The sequence below is a fragment of the Phodopus roborovskii genome, unplaced genomic scaffold (genome assembly GCF_943737965.1).
Source record: "Phodopus roborovskii unplaced genomic scaffold, PHOROB, whole genome shotgun sequence".
Taxonomy (NCBI): Eukaryota; Metazoa; Chordata; class Mammalia; order Rodentia; family Cricetidae; genus Phodopus; species Phodopus roborovskii.
The window spans coordinates 1,025,327-1,045,371 of record NW_026126511.1 but is presented as its reverse complement, the minus strand read 5'-3'; the positions used below and the strand labels follow the sequence as shown (position 1 = coordinate 1,045,371).

The 20,045-nt window shown below is 41.9% G+C and overlaps 1 protein-coding gene across 1 annotated transcript in view; it reads right to left on the bottom strand.

The window, feature by feature from the left end:
- Positions 1 to 3,768: 3,768 nt before the first annotated feature.
- Positions 3,769 to 20,045, bottom strand: part of Nalcn (sodium leak channel, non-selective) — a 247,723-nt gene continuing 231,446 nt past the window's right edge. Inside the window, exons 36-45 of the mRNA XM_051195188.1 lie at positions 19,093 to 19,241; positions 17,746 to 17,839; positions 15,453 to 15,585; positions 14,674 to 14,789; positions 12,872 to 13,029; positions 10,326 to 10,476; positions 8,352 to 8,501; positions 6,244 to 6,361; positions 5,568 to 5,663; positions 3,769 to 3,962 (exon numbers count right to left, since the gene is read on the bottom strand). Of these exons, the coding sequence (XP_051051145.1) occupies positions 3,769 to 3,962; positions 5,568 to 5,663; positions 6,244 to 6,361; positions 8,352 to 8,501; positions 10,326 to 10,476; positions 12,872 to 13,029; positions 14,674 to 14,789; positions 15,453 to 15,585; positions 17,746 to 17,839; positions 19,093 to 19,241 (1,359 nt within the window). The remainder of the gene's footprint in view (positions 3,963 to 5,567; positions 5,664 to 6,243; positions 6,362 to 8,351; positions 8,502 to 10,325; positions 10,477 to 12,871; positions 13,030 to 14,673; positions 14,790 to 15,452; positions 15,586 to 17,745; positions 17,840 to 19,092; positions 19,242 to 20,045) is intronic.

Sequence of the window (20,045 nt, the reverse complement as noted above, 5' to 3'; positions counted from 1 at the left end):
ACCCCTTCAGTAAACGAAGTGAAGAAATTTCTTGTGTTGCCTTTTTTAAAAGGTGAGTTATTAAATTGCAGCTTGGAGTGGGTCTGAAATTCATCCAAGATTCCATAGAGGGAAATAAATATAGGGCTTGAAAAAAAAATCAGTCACACTCCTAGACTTATGATCTTTGGCTAAGGATGCAATTCCAGCATTCAAGTGGTGGAGACAGAAAGATCAGGGTTAGGATCACCCTCAGTCACATGTAAACTTTAAGATCACCCTGGCTTATATATAGACCCTGGCTAAATTAAAAACAATAAAAAAGTCTTTGGTCTATACTGGTACTTTCAAAACTGGGTTTCTTGGAACACTAGGATAATGTGGGCAATCTTGGGGGCTGGGGTGAATGGGGGTTGTGTATTAATGTTCTAGGGTGGCTATCATAAAGCATTATAAACTAGGTGGTTGCAAACAATGGAAGTTGGTTCTCTAAATTTTGCTATCTGCAAGTTGAAAATGCGAGCTGGTAGCAGGTTAGGCTCCTTGCGAAGCCCATTTAAGAGCAACTTTTCTTGACTGTTGCAGTTTCTCATGGCTCCAAGAGTTTGTTGGCCAACAGCAGTATCCCTCTGGCCTCTGCCTCCATCCTTACACGGCCCCCTTACCTGTATGTCTGTGTCTTCACAGTTCATTTTGTCCCCTGTGTGTTTCTTATTGCTAGGAGACCAGTCTTAGTAAATTACGGTGCCTTACTCAGTTATGAGATCCTAACTAAATACCTCTGCAAACACTGCTTCCCAAAGAGATCTGTCTCATTCACAGTTTCCAAGGGCTCAGATTTCAACCTAAGGATATGCTTCTTTTGTTTAGTGTAAGAGGAATAGCACAAACCCAGATAAAGATATTGGGGTTCAAGCTGAAGATCAGAGAGCAAAGCAGCCAGCCACTAGCTCTTACCTTTACCAAGGCTGAAATGGAAACCTTGTCTGGTGCTGGGATTAAAGGCATGAGCCCTGTTTCTCTTTTAGACTCATTCACTCTCATGTAGCCCAGGGTGGCCTTGAACTCACGGAGATCCGTCTGTCTCTGTCTCCTGAGTCCTGGGGTTAAAGGTGTATGCCATCACTGCCAAGCTTCTATGGCTGTCTAGTGTTTCTGGCTTTGCATTTTGATATTCAGTGGCTTTATTAAATCATAAAAAATATATCACCACAGCTTTTAGTTCAAATTTTAGGATACTTTGAGTAGCTTTGTGAGAAAGACCACCACTGACACGTAAGATATTGAGCTCGCCAATGTATATATAGTAAGCTACACCCAACAACGAAAGGCAGACAAGAATGTCTGGCTTAGACACCACGTGTATGCAAGGCTTTTTAATAGTCACTTTCATTATATTTGCCCTTATCAAATTCACCATCTTGGGGTGTAATTAGAGAGCTACCGATCATGGGCATTGGTCTGGAAGCATCACTAGGAATATCTGAATGTCATCACACAGCTTTTCTGTCCCATCCTATTCCTGTTGAGCTCCTTTGAGTTGCCATATGGACAATGTCTGTGTGGTCTGTTCTCTCTCAGGGGTTCTGTATGAAGCATTGCACCCCTCAAGAGTTCCTGTGTCCTTGGACCTGACAGCTCCCTTAATTAAAGACAGTGGGTGGTATGGTGACAGGTTTGTCACTGTGACTGGTTCCCTGAGGACCAGGGAACATGGGTGGCTCTAGTTTTCCATCTGTATCACCCAACTTGCATATTCCATTGGGTAAAACCTAAATGAGGTAGTACCTATTTTTAACTGAACTTTCCTCTGTTTGCTTCAGTTAAACCGCACGGCCCAGTTACCCAGGAGGCACTTGCTGGCTTAACTAAGTGTAGGGGTGCTGTAGCATTGAATGCATTGCTAGGTTGTTTTTGCTTCACTATGGAATGAGTGATGATGATGTTTTCCCAAGTGCTCATTCCACAGACTTTCCAGGAAGGATCCAGTGTTTAGTGGGAGCGAAGTTCCATTACTTATTGTAATGAGGCAACATAAATGGTTTGTTTCCTTCTTTCAGCACTAATGCCAACCCAGGTGTGTCAGCACAACCTTAAAAAGGATCATTCTAGCTTTAAATGATTACCAGGGATGGAGCTTTTGCCGACCAAGTATGGATTAAATATTCCATACAGGGTTTGCAAAATGCCAACTACAGAGTGCCCCATCCCATACACATACACGGAAGGGGTTAAAAACGATAACCAGGTCATAGTAAATTCTTCTAGAAATCCGATATTTATTTTTTATATACAAAACTCAAATTCCAAATGAACATAAAATCAAATAAAAATCCCCCCTGGCTGCACGAACTTGAATTGCCTATTATCTTATAGGCAAAACTAACCATATAAGCAATGGATGGTCACATAATGTCACACCTTTTATATAGAAAGGACACAATGTTTGGCCATTTGAAGAAAGTTAAATGGAGAAAGGGGTATCATAAAGCAACCCAGGAGTCAGATAATTTTTACATACTCAATCTCTTAAAATAATCTGGACACCAAATCTGCAATTGACAGCAGAGGCCCTGCCCAGCCCAGGGTCCACCAGTGCTTCCAAGTCTTTTTGTGTTCCTAATTTTTCCCTGAGGACATGGACCATTAACATGTGGGAAGAATAAAATTAAGTTGTGGTACTCCCAAAATGGGTTCAGAGTGAGTTACTTTTTTTTTTCACACTTCTATTATTTCCATACATAATTCTAGTACCAGGGAAATTATTTTGAATCTAGCATAGCAATTGTGTATTAGAGCCAATCTATAATGTCCCTGTGGACTCACAGCAAAACAGCCAAAGCAAGGATAGAACATGAAGTCCATGATAGCCTTCTGAATGCAAACCTTTTAACTAAGTCAAGCCTGATACCTTTATCCTATCTTCTAAACTCAGCTATTCAAAAGGACTTTTTTCAAGATTTCAAAATATTTTTATCTCCTCATGTACCTGAAGTAATCAGCCTACTGGTTTGTTTTATACCAATTAGTATCTGGGACCAATTCCTTTACCTGGGACCTGCACACACAATTTTCCTGGAAGCAGGCAACACTTTTCATTAGAGTACTCAAAGGCAGAAATCAAATTGCTCTGATTGCTGAACACCTCATGCATATTTTTTTAAAATGACTTCAGAAAAAGAATATGCTTTTAAAACTTCTGAATCTGTACTTTTGAAAATGCTATTATTTTAGCGTGAGCTAAGTGCTGGCCTTCTTCAGATCAAACATAAATAATTTCTCCCAAGGGAGGTATTTCTATTGGAAATGGGGGAGTGGGCTAGAATATAACCCCTGTACTATGAATATGGGCCACTTTGGGCTTAGCACTCTTTGGGAGGGGTAGTAATAACACACAAGAGTACAGATGAATACATCTTAGCTTATACACACAGAACACATGAATGTTTGGTATACATCTGCTATTGGCGCAGCTTCTACATCAGCAACACTGCCACCATTATATACATTTTCTTTCTTTTCTTGTGTTTCTGTGATTCAAACACAGGGCTTTGCACATATTGGGCAAGTGGTCTTCCACTGACCTGTATCCTTAGCCCCAAATTTTCTTTAATATATTACAACAATACACAACACATACTGCTTTGATAAACCATTCCTACAAATGGACAAAAATCAACTGAGAAAATCCCCTACCAAGGTGAAGTTCAGTTCACAGCAATTACATGTTGCTCTCTGGATGAAGGAGGCAAGTTTTCACCCTGTGACTTCCTTTGTCTTGGCTCCCGTCTAAATATCCAGGAGGTCATCTCCACTCTCATCACTCTCCACGGTCAGCTGCCTGGTCCACCATTTTTTAACTTCAGAGCCACAGGAAGCTGTATCTGGCATGGGGTTCATCTTGCACACCACAGACTTCATGGCTGTCCTTCCTCCAAACCGTAGGTTAACTGAAGACACCGAATGGCTTATTGGTTTGGGGGCTGTGGAATTAAGGGGAGTTCCATTATTGACTGGTGGCTGTTTCAGCCTGCGTAAGCCATTCCTGGAAAATCATGATGCTTTTGGCTCCCATTTCCTATCTCCAGACGTTAAGTAAGAGACCTCTCCCGTGCTTGATTCTTTCCAATAAACTTATGCTCATGGGCAGCTAATAATAACTCTTGGGAAAGTATACCGCTGGTTCCTTTTACTTGAGGAAAATAGAAACCACAAGCTGCCCCAATTTGTGTAAAATAGAAGTGCTACAGTGGTGGTATGTTTAAGCTGATGTTCATTAGGGAGACAAAGAGTGATAGTGTCGTGGAAAGCAGAAGTAGCTTTGACTTCCCGTTGCCTTGGTCTTGTGTCCCGTGTGTAATCTGCAGATATGAAGTCCCTGGCAAGTTCATGTCCCTTATCTTATTTTCTCCACTGCAGGATTAAGACCATGTAAATGTGCTCACTGTGGTGCTGGGAGGCTGAAGGTGTGTGTGTGTGTGTGTGTGTGTTTGAGATGACCTGATAAGTGGACAGTGTGATGTGGGATGCCTCCCTAAAATGTACTTTACATTTCCCTTCGCCCCCTCGTACTTTGCAGGCCCCTAGTAGCTTGTCTCTGCTTATCACCATTTTTCACAGTGAGGCTACACAGACAGGCACCACTGTCGATATCTTGACAGGATCCCTCTGCCACCCACCTAAGCGAATACCAAGGAGGGACATCTCTCATATCTGCCCTGTCGTGTTGGACCAGCGGTGTGGACCGTGGCATTATCACTTGTGTCCAGACTGCTGTAATATCCTGTAGCCTGCCGTCTGCCTGCAGGTCACTGTCAGTCACAGCCAGAGGCAAGTGAACTCTTGGCTGTGTTACCACATTAATCTTTCTACAAAGCAAAGGTTGCAGACGTATCCCTTCTAATTGCCCAGAGTATGAAATTGAAACTTCCCAGTCTGTCATTTAAGGATTTTCACACTGTGGCCCCTGTGCCTCTTCAACCTTGATTCCTGACATTCCTAGCTTTGCTTAGACCAAGACAGAAGTTAGGCCCTCTCTGACCCCTCACCAGTGGCTTTAAGACCTGGAATGTAAACTGTACTGCCATCTACTTTGTGAACAGATGTGTGGCAGAAGAAGCCTCAGGGTCCACCCACTGTTCTTGTGTGGGGCTGAAGCTCAGCATGGGGAAAGCAGAAAATGAAGCCCTGTCTCACCACAGGCTTAGACCTTGGTAGAGAGGAGACTGGGGTATGTGTCCCTTCATGAGAGCATCCTGGCTTTCAGGCACCTCACATTTCTTTAGAAGATGACTCTTGCTAAATTAATAAAACGTGGGAAATAATAGAGCTGTGAGGATTGAATGACCCAGGTAATGCTCTGGGACTAGTGACATGGTCAACACTACATGGAGGTTTGTCATCATTCCTGCTGTCATTGAGACAAAGAAGCTCAGGTCAGGGTGGCGATAAGCTCAGCTACACAGCATGTGTTGGGATGAAGTAGGACCTGGGCCCTTTCTGATAACTCCGTGGCATTTTCTGAAGATCATATCTACCCATTCCTTCTTAGATAAGTTTTGCCCATATTTGAGATGCCTTGACTGTACCCAGGAAGCCCTTGGAAACCTCTTCCTCCTCTCTTTCTGGATCTTGGCTGTAACATCTCATTTTGTTAACAGGTGCCGTCTTCTCAGCGATGGCAGCTGAAAATGAGGGCCAATATAGTTATGTTTAGAGAAGTTGTTTTGAGGAGAATGTTTCTGATAAGGGAATACATTTCATTGTTTCACTGTCTATGATAATCAGATACACACCCTGTTTGGGTCTGAAATGTTCCCAGAGGCCCTGGATGTTGGAGGCTTGGTCCCACCTTGTGCTATTGGGAAGTGGTAGAATTTTAAAATGTGGTACCTAGTAGGTCTTGGGTCACCGGGGTCATGCCCTGGAAGAAGATTGTGGGACGGCAATCTTTCCCTCTTTTTCTTTGTCCTGGTTGTGATAACGTGAGCTGCTTTCCTCGTCATACATTTCCACTATGCTATGCAGCATCATTACAGGCCCAATAGCAACGGACCAACCGACCGTGGGCTGAAACCTCCAACAGAATGAGCCAGTAAACCTTTCTTCTTTTCAATTGGGTTCTCTCCCATGTAAGTTATGGTAGCGGAAGGCAGACTAATATAGATCAGCAGATGAAGTAAAATCTAAGACCCAAAGTTTAAAAAAGAGAGCAAATGCCTCTTAAGTTCCCCCAGTAGGTAGAGAAATGACTGATGTACCTACCTGAGGGCAGACGCCATTGTCCAAACTTCCTTTGGGGTTTTCCAGGGTCTGTTGCACCCTGCCGACTCCCTCCCCTGTCGGACAGAGTAGGGCTCAAGAGTTGCTGCTGACTGCTTGTCTACATGGGAGAAGACTTAGTCAGTTGTGGGTCTTCCTCTTTAAAACAAATATTTAATTTGTCACAAATATTTGTATAGCTTTGTGGGGTATAGTGTGGTAATTACCCCAAGTTTATAACATAAACTGATGAAGTCAGTGTGGTTCCCGTTTTTGACTCTTCAAATATCTACCATTTCAGTGTTTTTGGGACCTTGTGACTTTTCCAGTTATTTTGAAATATAGCAGAGACTTTTGAGGACTACATGGGACGGTTATCTTCACCGTTGATTTGATGTTCCTGGGGAAGCCCAGACTGAGAACTTCCTGATGCTGAGGACTCACAGGTGCTTTGCCTCCATCTCGAGCTCACCTGCCACCTTACCTTGCTCTTCACTAACCATTGTCATCGTTTTTATATTTATTTATTCAGTGTGTGTGTGTGTGTGTGTGTGTGTGTGTGTGTGTGTGTGTGTGTGCATCTACGAAAATGTATGTCACACATGTATAGCTACCCGTAGGGTCCAGGAAAGGGCATTGGATGCCTTAGAGCTAGAGCTGTGGGTTGTCTTAAACTGTCAGATGTGGGTATAGGAAACTGTCCTTGGGTCCTCTGGAACAGCAGGTGTCCCCCCAGCCCCTTATAGTCTTGGTTATCACAATACTTTAAATCCTTAAACATCACCACCACGCCCTACACACACCTCAGCTTTTGGATACCTTTTGGGAAGCTCTAAAATCTCAGAGTCTGTCTCAACCTGATCTGACTCCTCATAAATCCTTGCCAGATGTCTCTAGGTCAGACCTGCAGCAGGGTCACTAACTGCTCCCATAGTCTGTGAAGAAGGAGGCAAGTGATTCCTGGTTTCTTGTAGAGAGCCACTAAACTCACACGAAACTGTACCAGGACGTAACAGGTCCATTTGGAGCCCTGGGGCCTGGAGATCCAATTTGTCCTTTATCCAGACTATGTTGCCATGCATCATGAGCTCATTGAAACTGGAGGTACTGCACAGTGTGCTGGATGGACTCCAGGTGATTAGCATCAAATCATTGCAGCCACATAAAGGTGTGGGGCCTCCCTGCCAGCTGCACAGGGCTCTCTGGGTTTTGTGGTTGTTGTTTTGTTTTTGAATACGCACATAGAATAACTTTTAAAATGAAATTAGCTGTGTTTTAGTAGACAGAAGCTACTTTTTTTCTTAATTCTGTATGCTCCTCTGCTGCCCAAATAAGAAAGGATAAATCCCCAATGCATTTGATTATTGAGAGGGTTGAGAGTCAAGTGCATGTATTTTGCTAACTTTACTGAAAATTTCCACGATGTGCTGAGCGGAAGAAAAAAATTATGGCAAGGCTTCGTGTAAATCATAATCATTTAAAAGCACATATTTCTATGCTCAAGTTTATCTGTTATGGCAAAAGAAGCAAGCAAACAACACTCAGGATGTTAACTGGTTTTAGTATATGTTTTTGTAGTTTGGATCTTGAATGGCCCATAGCTGATGGTTTGGTCTCCAGCCTAAGACACTAATGGGAGGTGAAGGCTAGTGAGAGGAAGTTGGGTTATTATAGGGATAGGGTCTGTCTTTGAAGAGGAATTTGGGGTCCCTGGACACCACAGGTTCCCACACCACACTCAGTACATCATGATGTACTGCTTTTTATAATCCTATACAGTGAGTCAGCCACCCCTGGACTGAAACATCCCAAACTGAGAGCCAAGCAAACCTTCCCTGCTTCTAAGTTGAATGTCTCAGGTGTTTTGTTTAGTACAGAATGTTGACTGACACACCATACAAACCACAATTTTACCCCCACCCTCCAAAAAAAAAAAATCAACTGAATTCTAAGTGACAAAAATTAAAATATCTGGATGTACATGTACTCATTATTTTTGGTTCTTTGTAACACAAAGCCACCTTAAAGATGCTGTCACTTTGTTTGAGATGTCTGTGGCCAGAACCAACTCCCACAGAACATCATTGGATGCAAGGTACCTCATCTCCTACCTCAGGCTGCATATTTTGGTCCTGGCTGTTGGCATTAGTGTCCTCGCTTGGTTGGGTGGTCTCGATGCTGGGAGGGTTCAGGAACCGGCTCAGCTCCTGCTGCTGGCTCTCCCTCAGGCTGTGGATGATGCTGCATGACTGCTGCTGTTTCTGCAAGGAGATGCTGTGCTTTCATAAAAGGGATAGGTAGGCGCCTGGCTTCTTTGTCCCACTCTCATCCATCACGGTGTCTTCTTCCCTCTCTCGAGACCTTTGGGTTTGTTGACCTCTTAGGAATTCTAAGTAAGACTCAAACTAGTTTTGAGGCTGTTAGATTGATATTCAAGGCTTGTAGATTAGAGGCATCTCCCAACTATCCCATTTGTAGAACAATTGGACTTGTTATGCTCATCCATGCTAGTTTATATGCCATTTAAAAATCACTAATGTGTTTTGTTTGTTTTTTTGTTTTTTGTTTTTTGTTTTTTTTTTTGTTTTTGTTTTGTTTTGTTTTTGTTTTTGAGACAGGGTTTCTCTGTACTGCTTTAGATCCTGTCCTGGAACTAGCTCTGTAGACCAGGCTGGCCTCGAACTCACAGAGATTCGCTTGCCTAATTAAAGGCGAGCGAGCACCACGAACACCAGAGCACTAATATGTGTTTTATTTTCCCTTCTTATTTAATTCTTTCCTCATTTGATGAATGCCAGCCCCTCCCCCACATTCCGGTCTTGGTTCTGGACTTTGTAGGGCAGCCTGGTAGGCCAGCTCAACAGCAGCCTTTTTCCTGGCTGCAGTGGGCACCGGGCCTTGCTCTAGGAGGCTGTGCTAGAGTGTTTATTTTCTTTGAAGATTTTGTTTTTCTTCTAACAGAAATGCATGTGTCTGTAGTGGTGTTGTTCTGAAGGGCAGGATCAAACCAATGTTACATTATATCAATTGCAGTGTAAAAAGTGTTTACTGATTGTCTTGCCTTTCTTCTCTGTATGTGAAGTATAAGTCAAAAGAATTCATAAACACTAATTGCCCAATAGATGTACTCATTGGAAATATAGTATGTGCTAATGGAGTATGTATTCACTAATATGTGAGTCTCACACAGACTTACAGTTCAGGAGGCAGCAGGCACAACATTAAAATTCCATGAGAGAGGGTCTTTGGAGACCAAGCAACATGATGAACCATATGTTGGAAATTTTTGCAGCAATTTAAAAGTAGTTTTGCAGATTTCATCACAGTAGATATTTTGGGGATTTTGTACAGTTGAGTTTAATAAATGGAGAGCATAAATATTTTAATACCCATAAACTGCCTTTTAAACCTTCATGTCATACAAATGTGATTCAGTTGAGACGTGTGATAGAGCTTGCTGAGGAGAATGAGGCTGAAGCTGGAGTAGTTAAGGCTATAGCAGCATCAGACACCCTGAGTGGATGAAGATGATGCATTTTAGGGGTATCAGGCCAGGTGCTGAAGGGTTGTTCCACTGAAGACAATCTTCTCTTTCAGCCCTCTTGTTCTGTGTGATTTTGTGTGTGTGTGTGTGTGTGTGTGTGTGTGTGTGTGTGTGTGTGTGTGTGAGAGAGAGAGAGAGAGAGAGAGAGAGGAGAGGTGGTGGGGGGAGAGGGTATTAATTGTCAACTTGACAGAATCCAGAATCACTTGAGGGATGGGCCTGTGGGCATGCTTGTGGGGGATTATCTTGATTACTGGTGTGGAAAGACTTATCGTAACTGTGATGGGATCTTTTTATGATCAAGGGGTCCTGAACTATATAAAATGTGGAAAGTGGCCTGACTGTGGATGTGATGTGATTATACAACACATGTCATGTGATTAAACTCCTACCTACTTGACTTCCCCTGTGTAATGGACAGTAAGTTACGCTTGAACTCTGAGCCAGGATAAGCCTTCCTCACTTAAGCTGCTTTTGTCAGGGTGTTTTCATCACAGCAACAGGAAAGGAAAGCCCGAGCTGGTACTCATGGTTCACTCACAGCCCTGATGCGTTTCAGGCACTTCTTCAGCCACATGCGAATGGTCTGCTTAGCCACCTCCTCCTCTATTGTATACTCCAGCTGCTCCCTTGCTAGCAGCTCCTCCAGCTGTAGGCTCTTCCTGATGTCCACAGAACGGTAGGAAAGCATGCTGGAAGACAGGAACAGCAGCTTCACTGGTCAGATTCCTCTGGTGTTTGGAGCCTTGGGTGTTCAAAATGCAGAGAATACGTCTTCCCAGACAATCGGGTGTACGTAGCATTTGATGCCACTTGCAGCTGGATGAGGGGATGGTTATGTCACCTCTGTCTCTCCCTGTGTAAATTCTGAGAATAGTCTTGGCACCTACCTTAATCTGGCAAGCTAATATCTATGAGATACTTCCGACACTGAATGTATCCAGAAGGCCTGGGTTAGGTAGTATCGACAGCTCTAGCTGTCAAGTACATACTCTAGAATGTTCTTTGCTGAAAGATCATTCCTTCCACTGTTTCCTTGTGGTTAGCTCTACTTAGTGATGGTTCATACCCTTGCCTGTGAGTGGGTGCATGCTCCATTCCCCTCTCTATTTGTCACTCTACGTCTTCTTCATTAATTTCAGAAGATGCATTTAGTCCTTGGCTCAACAGGTCCAGACAGTGGTAAATAAAACTAACATTGTGAGTGAGTGTGTGTGTGTGTGTGTGTGTGTGTGTGTGAGCGCATACAAGCCCACACGCACATAAGGGCAGTCAGATAATTCCTAGCATGGACTGAACAAAGGGGAATATAGACCTATCTGGTAGTACTATACACTTAAGTGTAGCTTCAGCACCCTGGACTCTCATACAACCTCTATTGTGAGCTTGAGGCCACCATCAGAGCTCTTTCTTCTTTGCTAAGTGTCCTCCCATTGTGGAGGAAAATCATGCATTGTGTTTCATAAAATGATACTAAGTCCTCCAGACTTATCAGAAATTTTAATATTACATAACTTCTGTGGGTCATGGAGGGCCAACATCACCACCATTGGCTTTGCCTAGGTCCCTTGCAATCATATGCACCACAATGCTCCAGAGAGGCCAAATGCTAAGTATTAATAACCACAGTAGTTCTGGGTGCTTCATGGACAACCTAAAAACACTGTGCCATCAGAAGGAGAGCTCAACATTCTAAGAGGGATGCCGTTCTTTCTCACCCATGATCCTGCCCCAACTTGTCCTGTGCTCCTTAGCTTATCCATGGACGAAATGATAGCAAGAGGCAAAACTAGGGACTTTAGGGAACGTTCCCCAGGCTCTTCCTTTGCTGCTCTAACCTTTTTTTTTCTTCTTTTAGGCACAAGTGGAGTTTTATCTACCTGAATGGTCTCTGCCCCAAATTTGTGGTAATACCCAATATTTAACATGCCAGGCTCATGCAACATGAGTAAAATAGCTACAGTCAGTCAAATGTTCTAGCCAGTTTCTGTGTCACAGATGCCTCTGACAAGGGAGTTTGTGAAGGGTTTCTTGCGATGATGTTTCTCATGCTATTATGAAGGGAATCAGCTATATTGAAATAGTTCTTTCAATTGGTTTCTTTGATATGGGGCATAAGTTCTACATTAGCTCATTAAATACTACCCTGGTGAGGTCAAATGACACTGTAATTTGAAAGGACTTGTGGAGCATAAATGTTACTTTAAGATTTATGTCAAGAGCTTCAGGTTGTGACCTTATGTGTAGAGTTCACTGCAGACCTAGTTAAGATGTGGCCAGACTAGAGTATCTGGGGATTTAATGCAAGATGTCTGGTATCTTTACAAAAGGAATAATACACACACACACACACACACACACACACACACCTTTGAAGATGAAGACAGAGATCACAGTGTAGACCACACTGCTAGCTAAACACTGCAAGAAGCCACTCAAAGATCTAGAAGAGGATTGGAACAGATTCTTCCTCAAAGTCTCACAAAGAACCAACAGTGCCCTTCCTTGGCTTCAGGTTTCTTGCTTCTAGAATCATGAGCAATAAACTTCTGTGGTGACTCGAGCACAGTGGCTCTAGCAAGGTAACACAGAGAGCCTCCTAAGAAAGACTGGCAGGTAGAGCTGAGTTTCAGTCCTTGTGCTCGTAAAACACACAGACAATGTCATGTTTTAAGCAAGCAGGGGCAATTGTGAAGGAGCAGGTGGGGCAGATCAGACTCACTTGAATGAGAAGATAAGGATTTCAGCTCCATATTTGTCACCTAACCAAGTGGCCCTGAGCAAGTCCCTTAACTCTTACAAGACCACACCTTCATCCCAAAACAAAGAGACAGAACCACTCCCTCTCCGGGTCTCTTTTTCTTTCCTTCTGAGATGGCAAGCTATTGCTCCCTATACTTTCTATGTGAGGTAGTGATCAGACATGGTCATTACGGGGCAGTGAGAAAGACTACTTGCCTTATCACTGTGGCAACACAGGTTTTAAACACCCTTGGTACCTAAATTTGTCGGTCCCTGTGTGCCACAGCTTTCATCTCTGGCCTCAGAAAATCTCTGTGACGTTGGGCTGTAAAACCAACTGCATACCTCAAGACATCATGGAAGGTGACATCGCCACCGTTGTGTAGTCTCTCCATCTCATAACACATGTGCTTAAACAGGAGCTTATCCTTGTCAAGGTCCACTTCCAGCCTCCCACGCAGCAGCCGTAACAGGAACTTCACTCGGAAGGTGGGGATCACACCCTGGGTGAGGAGACAGTACAAGGGCCAGCAAAGTGAGTCATCAGGAGGTCCCAGGGATTCGCTGGGAAGGGATATCTTTTTACATAGAAACCCAGACAACAAAGTAAATCTATGAGCCAAGATTGGTAGCTCAGGCTTATAATCCAAATGCCAGGGAGGCTGAGGTAAGGGGATCACCAGCATAAATAGCACCAGCCAGGAAGAACATCACTGGTTTCACTGAAAGCTGGGCAGTTGATGGGTGCTAAGCATATGATGTAAAGAACTGAACAGTAGCCTTCTGTTCCTCTGCTCCAGTGGGTTTTTATAGTATTGACTTCAGCCAGTGAGTGTGAAAAAAAAAACCCATGCAGTTTCCCCTAGAGACAGCCCTTAGTCCATGTGCTCGGCAGTCTACTTACCTCTGCACATGCACCTTGATGAATGTCTTCCTAAGAGTGGGTGGTATACATGTACACAACCCTCCTCACTTACTTTGGGTCTTCGTTTTGTTTTGCTTTTCGAGATAGGGTTTTTCGGTATTGCTTTGGAGCCTGTGCTATAGACCATGCTGGCCTAGAACTCACAGAGATCTGCCTGCCTCTGCCTCCCGAGTGCTGGGATTAAAGGCATGCACCACCAATGCCTGGCTGGGACTTCTTGACATTTGTTATTTTGCCTCCATTGAAATGGCTTCTTTGTAGGTCTTCTCAATGATTAGAACAACTTTCAGATAAGACAATGAGGCTTCAGCTTTGCTTTCCTTCTGGGATAAGTCTGGACACTGAGACTCTAAAAACTATTGTTCTATTCCATGTAACACAGCCTAATACACAAACTCTGACTGTATCTTTGAATGAATCTGGTGGCCCAGGTCTTCTTGCTAGTCATTAGGATGTCAGTATGAATGGCTGTGTAGTCTTTCCTTCACCTATCAGGTGAGATCAAGTGAGATCAAGAGACAAATATAGATCTAGATGACATAAAAGAACCAGACCAGGCATCTCTGTTCTCTACAAGTTCACAAGAGACTAGAACCCAGTTGGAAGCCAAGGAATTCTATCACAGGCAGAAAGTAAAGCAAGGTGAAGAGGTCACACCTTGTCTTGTAGACCCTGGGTCATGACCACACCTTGCCTTTCACACCCTTACGTATGTCAACTATGTTAATCCTTGCCTTTGTACTCTTAACTCTTCCTGAAGTATGTTTTGGTCTTCTCAAGATGGATCTTACCTTATTTCTTGATGTGAGCTCAACCATCACCTCTTCAACCACATCTTCATGACCTTATTAGCTAAAGGATCTACCCCAAGACCATCCTTTTTTTTTTTGCCTTCTTCAACACACTCATAACTTCTGGAACTAATGAACTGAATTATCTCCTACTGAAATTTTAGGGCCAGAAGTGTTTCAAATTTTGGGTTTTATGAACTTTGGAATATTTGCATTTGTCATTTATTTTCTTTGAGATGGAGCAGGAAACAATGGCCCATCCCCACCTTTAGGTTGAGGAAGACTTTGAACATCTGACTTCCTGCTTCCGGTACTCAAGTGCTGGGACTACAACCATTAACCACCACACCATGCTTTATGTGGTGTTGGGGATCAAAACCAGGATCCTATGTGTGCTTGTTAAGCAAGTGAGCCACACCCACAGTTCCTACCTCTCTTTTATCATCTACCATGTTCCATATGATTTGAAAATGTCGAAGGTCATTGTAACTTAAAAGCTGGTCCTCTTCAGTGGAATAAAACAAGGAGAAATTCTCCACAATTATGGCTAAGGGGGGAAAAATCCAGATGTTAGACAAGTATGTTAATACGTCACTTTTTAGAAAAAGTAAAACATCTATTATAAGTAATAGATGTTATCACTCACATTACAAAGCCAATCTTTTCAAAGTGATTTTAGTACAGTTTCCAAGCTGGCATATCTCTCAGTTGGACTAAGCTATTTATTTGGCGCTTGCCTTTCCAAAACAGGAGGGCCATCAGCTCAAAAGCACTCTGTGTAGACATTCATGCCAGCTGGATCCTATGCTTACTTGAGCGTTCCAGGGCATTTTAAGGGGTCATATTGGGGTCTGGGTGGCCCCACAGCTGGGTGGACAAAATATATCTTTTAAAACAAAAAAATATTACATTTTGAGGCTATAAAAGTAGCCCTCCCTGATCTGTGTTCAGCCCAATCCATGGGAAAGGCTCTTTGGGAATTAATGAGCATAATAAATAGGACAACTCTCCAAACTGCAATCAACTGCCATTTCCATGCCTTTCAAAGCTCTTTTCAGCTCCTGGGTTGAGAGGCAACAATTTATAATTAATGCCATGAAACACCCGCCCCAAGCAATCCAGGATAATTACCCGAAAATTGTACATAATTATCTAAGTACCTGAGTTTGAAGAGATGAAAAAAAAATATAATTCCACGAACATCTCTTACCTACAAGCAGATTCAGCATGATGTAGGCGATGATGACATAGAATGAACAGAAGTACATAAGTGCCCCTGCGTAATTGCCACAGTCTGTTGCCCAGTATGTAAATTCATCTGGAGTGCAAAATGGAGGCTGAACCTGTGAGGCAGTGGGGAACACAGAGGGGAGGGTGAAGGAATGGAAGGGCACAGATTTCTTCTGACTGCAGTGCTCAATGAACGTATTCTTGACAGTATGGGATGTGGTTAATTTAAAGTCAACATGCAAGAGCCACACGTCTCTCTCTCTCTCTCTCTCTCACACACACACACACACACACACACACACGCAACACAAATCATTTGCAGAGAGCTCCACAAGAGTATTTCATCTGTGCTATAGATGCCCCGATTCAGTGCCATTGATAGAAACGAAAAGCAAATGATACCCTTCCCATCCTCAAATAAAGAGAAATATAGTTTTTTTTTTTTTGTTTTTGTTTTTCCTTTTGCTTTTTCTGACTTGAGCAATGGATCCATCTCTACTTAAGTAGAACACACAATTCAAATTCACATTCAAGTCATGTAAGGACTAACCCCCCTCCCCCATCCTGAGGCACCAAAATGAAATGTTACGGAGATGTGTAAGGTTCAATGACGAAAAGCAATGCATTCTGTAGGACCCACAAACTTCTGTGATACTGTCTTGGTTTTTCTTAACTAGAATGACTAGCTCTTTCTTCTATATTCTTGCATACACTTTTGGGACTCCTATGTAGGATTTATTGAATTCTGTCTTGTATTGTACCTGATTTGATGAATTTGGTTTCCATTTCTTATGTTTAAAATTCCCTAAGCCCACCCTACTGTGTGCTATATTTGTTCCAAGTGTTAGGGACTGATAACAAAGACAACCTCTGTATCCTGAATGCTGACCATACTTTAATATTACAGTTGCCAGTACAAGGGCCATTAGCTCCACGTGGTAATTTGAATTTAATTTATATTAATTAACATTAAGCAAAAATAAGTGGACTATAAAACAGTTCTTCAGATGCAACTAGTCATACTTCAGTAGGTCAGTACTGAGCCATACATGGCTAGCAGCTTCCTGCCTGGACAGCACAGGCTTCCTCACCAGAAGTCTGTAGGACATCACTGGTGTCTATGAGGTGAGAGGGAGAGGAAAGAAAGAAGTTTAAAACCACAATTCTCTAGAACTGTTATGCATGTCCAAACAAGAAATGTTAGAGTAGTAACCCACGGTTTTAAATGTGGGCAAATGCGTGAAGAAGCAAATGCTAATACCATGCCTGACCAGAGAATGGCACAGAAATCAAGCTACCAAAGGAAGATCTGGCTCGGAACACATGACACACAGGCCTTGAGGAAACTTTGGACCAGCAGAAGGCCCATGGCCCAGGACAAATCAGGTGCTTTGTGAGTGTCTGACAAATGTGTTAAATAAATGTCTTTGTTTGGATTGCCAAGCTATAAAGGATAGGAAGGAAAGAATTGTAGATGCAAATTTCTGTACTGCATGGTCCTGTAGCCATTCAGTCCCAAATAAACACACAGAAGATTCTATTAATTATAAACTGTTTGGCCTATTGTTCAGGCGTATTACTAGCAAACTCTCACAACTTAAACTAACCTATCATTCTTATCCATGTTTAGCCACATGGCTTTGTATCCTTTCTCTGTAAGTCATTCTCATCTTCTGTGTCTGGCTGGAAACTTCATCTCTGCCTTTCCTCTTTACGTAATTCTCCTAGTCTGGTAAGCCTGCCTATACTTCCTGTCTGGCACTGAGGTAAAGCAATTCCCAAATGGCAAGGTTCCTGTGCCCACAGATCTTACGGCATAAAGGAGGGGTGACCCATTGAGGTGAAGTGATACTTATGGCACAGGTTAGTATCCCTATTGCAAAATAATGCTTAAGACTTTGAATTCTTTTTAGTACCAACACAACACCAAAGATGGAAGAACTCACTGTCAAAGCCCAGGCACACTAATAAACCAGTACAAGTGACAAATCCTTACAGTGTACAAGAAGAATGTTATCCCACATCAAAGAACAATGCTCATTGTTAACTACTATTACAATAGCCTAAGTTATGTTAAGTGAATAATCTTGTCTTTATATTCATAACTTGTGATGTTAAAAAGTGCAGCTTATGGACTAGATTGCCAGATGGCCAGATTATTCTAAAAAAAAAAAAAAAAAAAAAAATACAAGGCCTTTATGTTAACAAGGATTCCACTGTCATGTGCATATGAGTTTATGTTGAGGCATTGAAAATTATGAGGGGATATTTACCATACAATCATGCATAATCTTGTTCCAGTCTTCCCCTGTGACGATTCGGAACAATACAGTAATAGCTTTGCCAGCCGAAGAAAAATTGGCATGCCTAATTTAAGAAAAGAAAACAGAAGTGAGATTTCATGAGTTGTCATTGCCATGAAGCAATATGGGTGGTCACCACCAAAACAGGTGGCTTTTGCAAGCATGGTTGCCAAGTTCCTATTACCAAAGCTTAAAGCCTCTTGCTGGCAGTACAGCTGCCTGACAAGCCAGCCCTCACAGGGTCACCAACTTACTGGCTTTCCTCTTGTATGACTGAGTGAGCTTTGGCTACTAAGAAGTGATCTTTCCTTTGCTTGGTCATGAAAGGAGACTCAGCCATTACCAAATAAATCACCTGGCAGCGAGGCTTTGCATGCATTTTGTTGCACTAGAACCTTTAAGATAACAACAGCATATGTTTCCATAAATGGAAAATGAGCTTTTGAAAATGCTTTTCTCAGGGATGGTCAAAATGAATGTTAAGTTAAGGAAAAGGTTTAGGAGAGGCACAAAAAGGTAGAAAAACACATAGTAATGAATTTTGTGCCTCATGATTCAATATTATTTTGAGTAAGTTTCTTAAGAGTAGGTATTGAAAAACACCGAGTATATGATAGGAAGTGTAGGTCAGTGAGATAGTACTTATCTAGCATGTGTGAAATCCTGGGATGAAATCCCAGTTCTGGAAAAAATATAATTCTGGACACAAAAATGTGTAGGTTAGGGGGAAAAAACAAATTTAACAGTGGATCAAGAGCTGGGGACAACAGTTAAAATTAGATCTGTACTTATGAAAACTGAAGCAACTTATTTGCAAATTGAGTCAAGTATTAGCATATGAACAGCTGTTGACTTGATGATAAAATATCTCATTAACAATGAAAAAAAAAAGAAAATGCTTTTCTCATAGCAGAGTAATTTTGTAGGTTCTAGCTTTCTACACTTTGCTGAAAAAGAAAGTCATCTCAAAACTGTTTCATCCCCAACCAAGTAATATAGCATTACAGAGAAATACATGGATAGAAAAACTTCTGAAATTAAAAGTAGTTATTCCCAACAATGGGTAGAATTGTAAAACATTTTTTTCTTTTTCTTTTTGGTTTTGTTTTTGCATTTTCTAAGGATTCTAAAATAAACATGTCCATCTTTGTCAATTGGGAAAAAAAGTCTTTTAAAATATGTGTGTTTTATTTTCCAACAGATTACTTTCCCTTTACACAACCCCTAAATCTTTAATAGTCAAAAACTTCGTCTGCATTCATGATTTTATGAAATAGTTTGCTTAGTAAATGAATAGGAAGACGGACACATGCTGACCTGTTAATGTTCTCTCCATATTTCACGGTACCAAACAGAACAACCCCAGCAAAGGCATAGCACAGCAGCAAGAGGAACATCCCTACGATGATAAAGAAGCTCTTGTACATGCTGACAACCACGGTCAGAAGGAGCATCTTTAATGTCACCTGTGGGTGAGGAGGGGTGCAGTGTTAGGGCAGATGGAGAGAGAAAGAGAAGGGGAGGGAGAGTCAGTTCGCCGTGGAGAGGAACTGGCTGGCGAATAATCTAAAAGCAAGCTGACTGTGGAATGATCCCCAAGTACATTGTTTGAAAGTTGTTTCCTGTTAGATATTAAATCTAAATATTATTCAAAAACCATCTGGCACTGATAAGTCTTATTCATACTTCAAACAGTTCAGTCACTGCACAGAAATTAATTGAATTAGCAAACACAAGCATCTTAGCCTTCTATTCCCAGCTCCTCTTCCTTTGCTACCCAGACCTCTGTAAGGTCAACACATTTTTGATCTAGAGCAAGTACATTTATTTGTCCCCCACAGACATCTTAGAACACCAAATGTAATAATGGTTTAGTATTAAATAACCACCAATTATTAAGTCTACCATTAACATGGATATATGGAATCCATATGTGAAATAATCCTAGTGACAAAAAACAAACAATATTTCTTTTAAAAGGAGAAACATTGATAGTGTGTGGTGTGTGCATAATGCTGACAAGGAGTCTAGAACAATGGAAATATTATCATCAGTTATGCATTTTCCCTGTAATAAAGCTAATTTAAATAAATATAAATCCAGACACATTAGGAATGACTGGCTTTTGGCTTCATTTATGACTGAGTTTACTCAGCAGATATGATAAACAAAAATAACAAGAAACATAGTCTAAGATAACTAAGCTACTGATTCAATGCGATATCTAATAGTTATTAATCTTGACTTAGGATGTTTATTGCTTTGTTGAC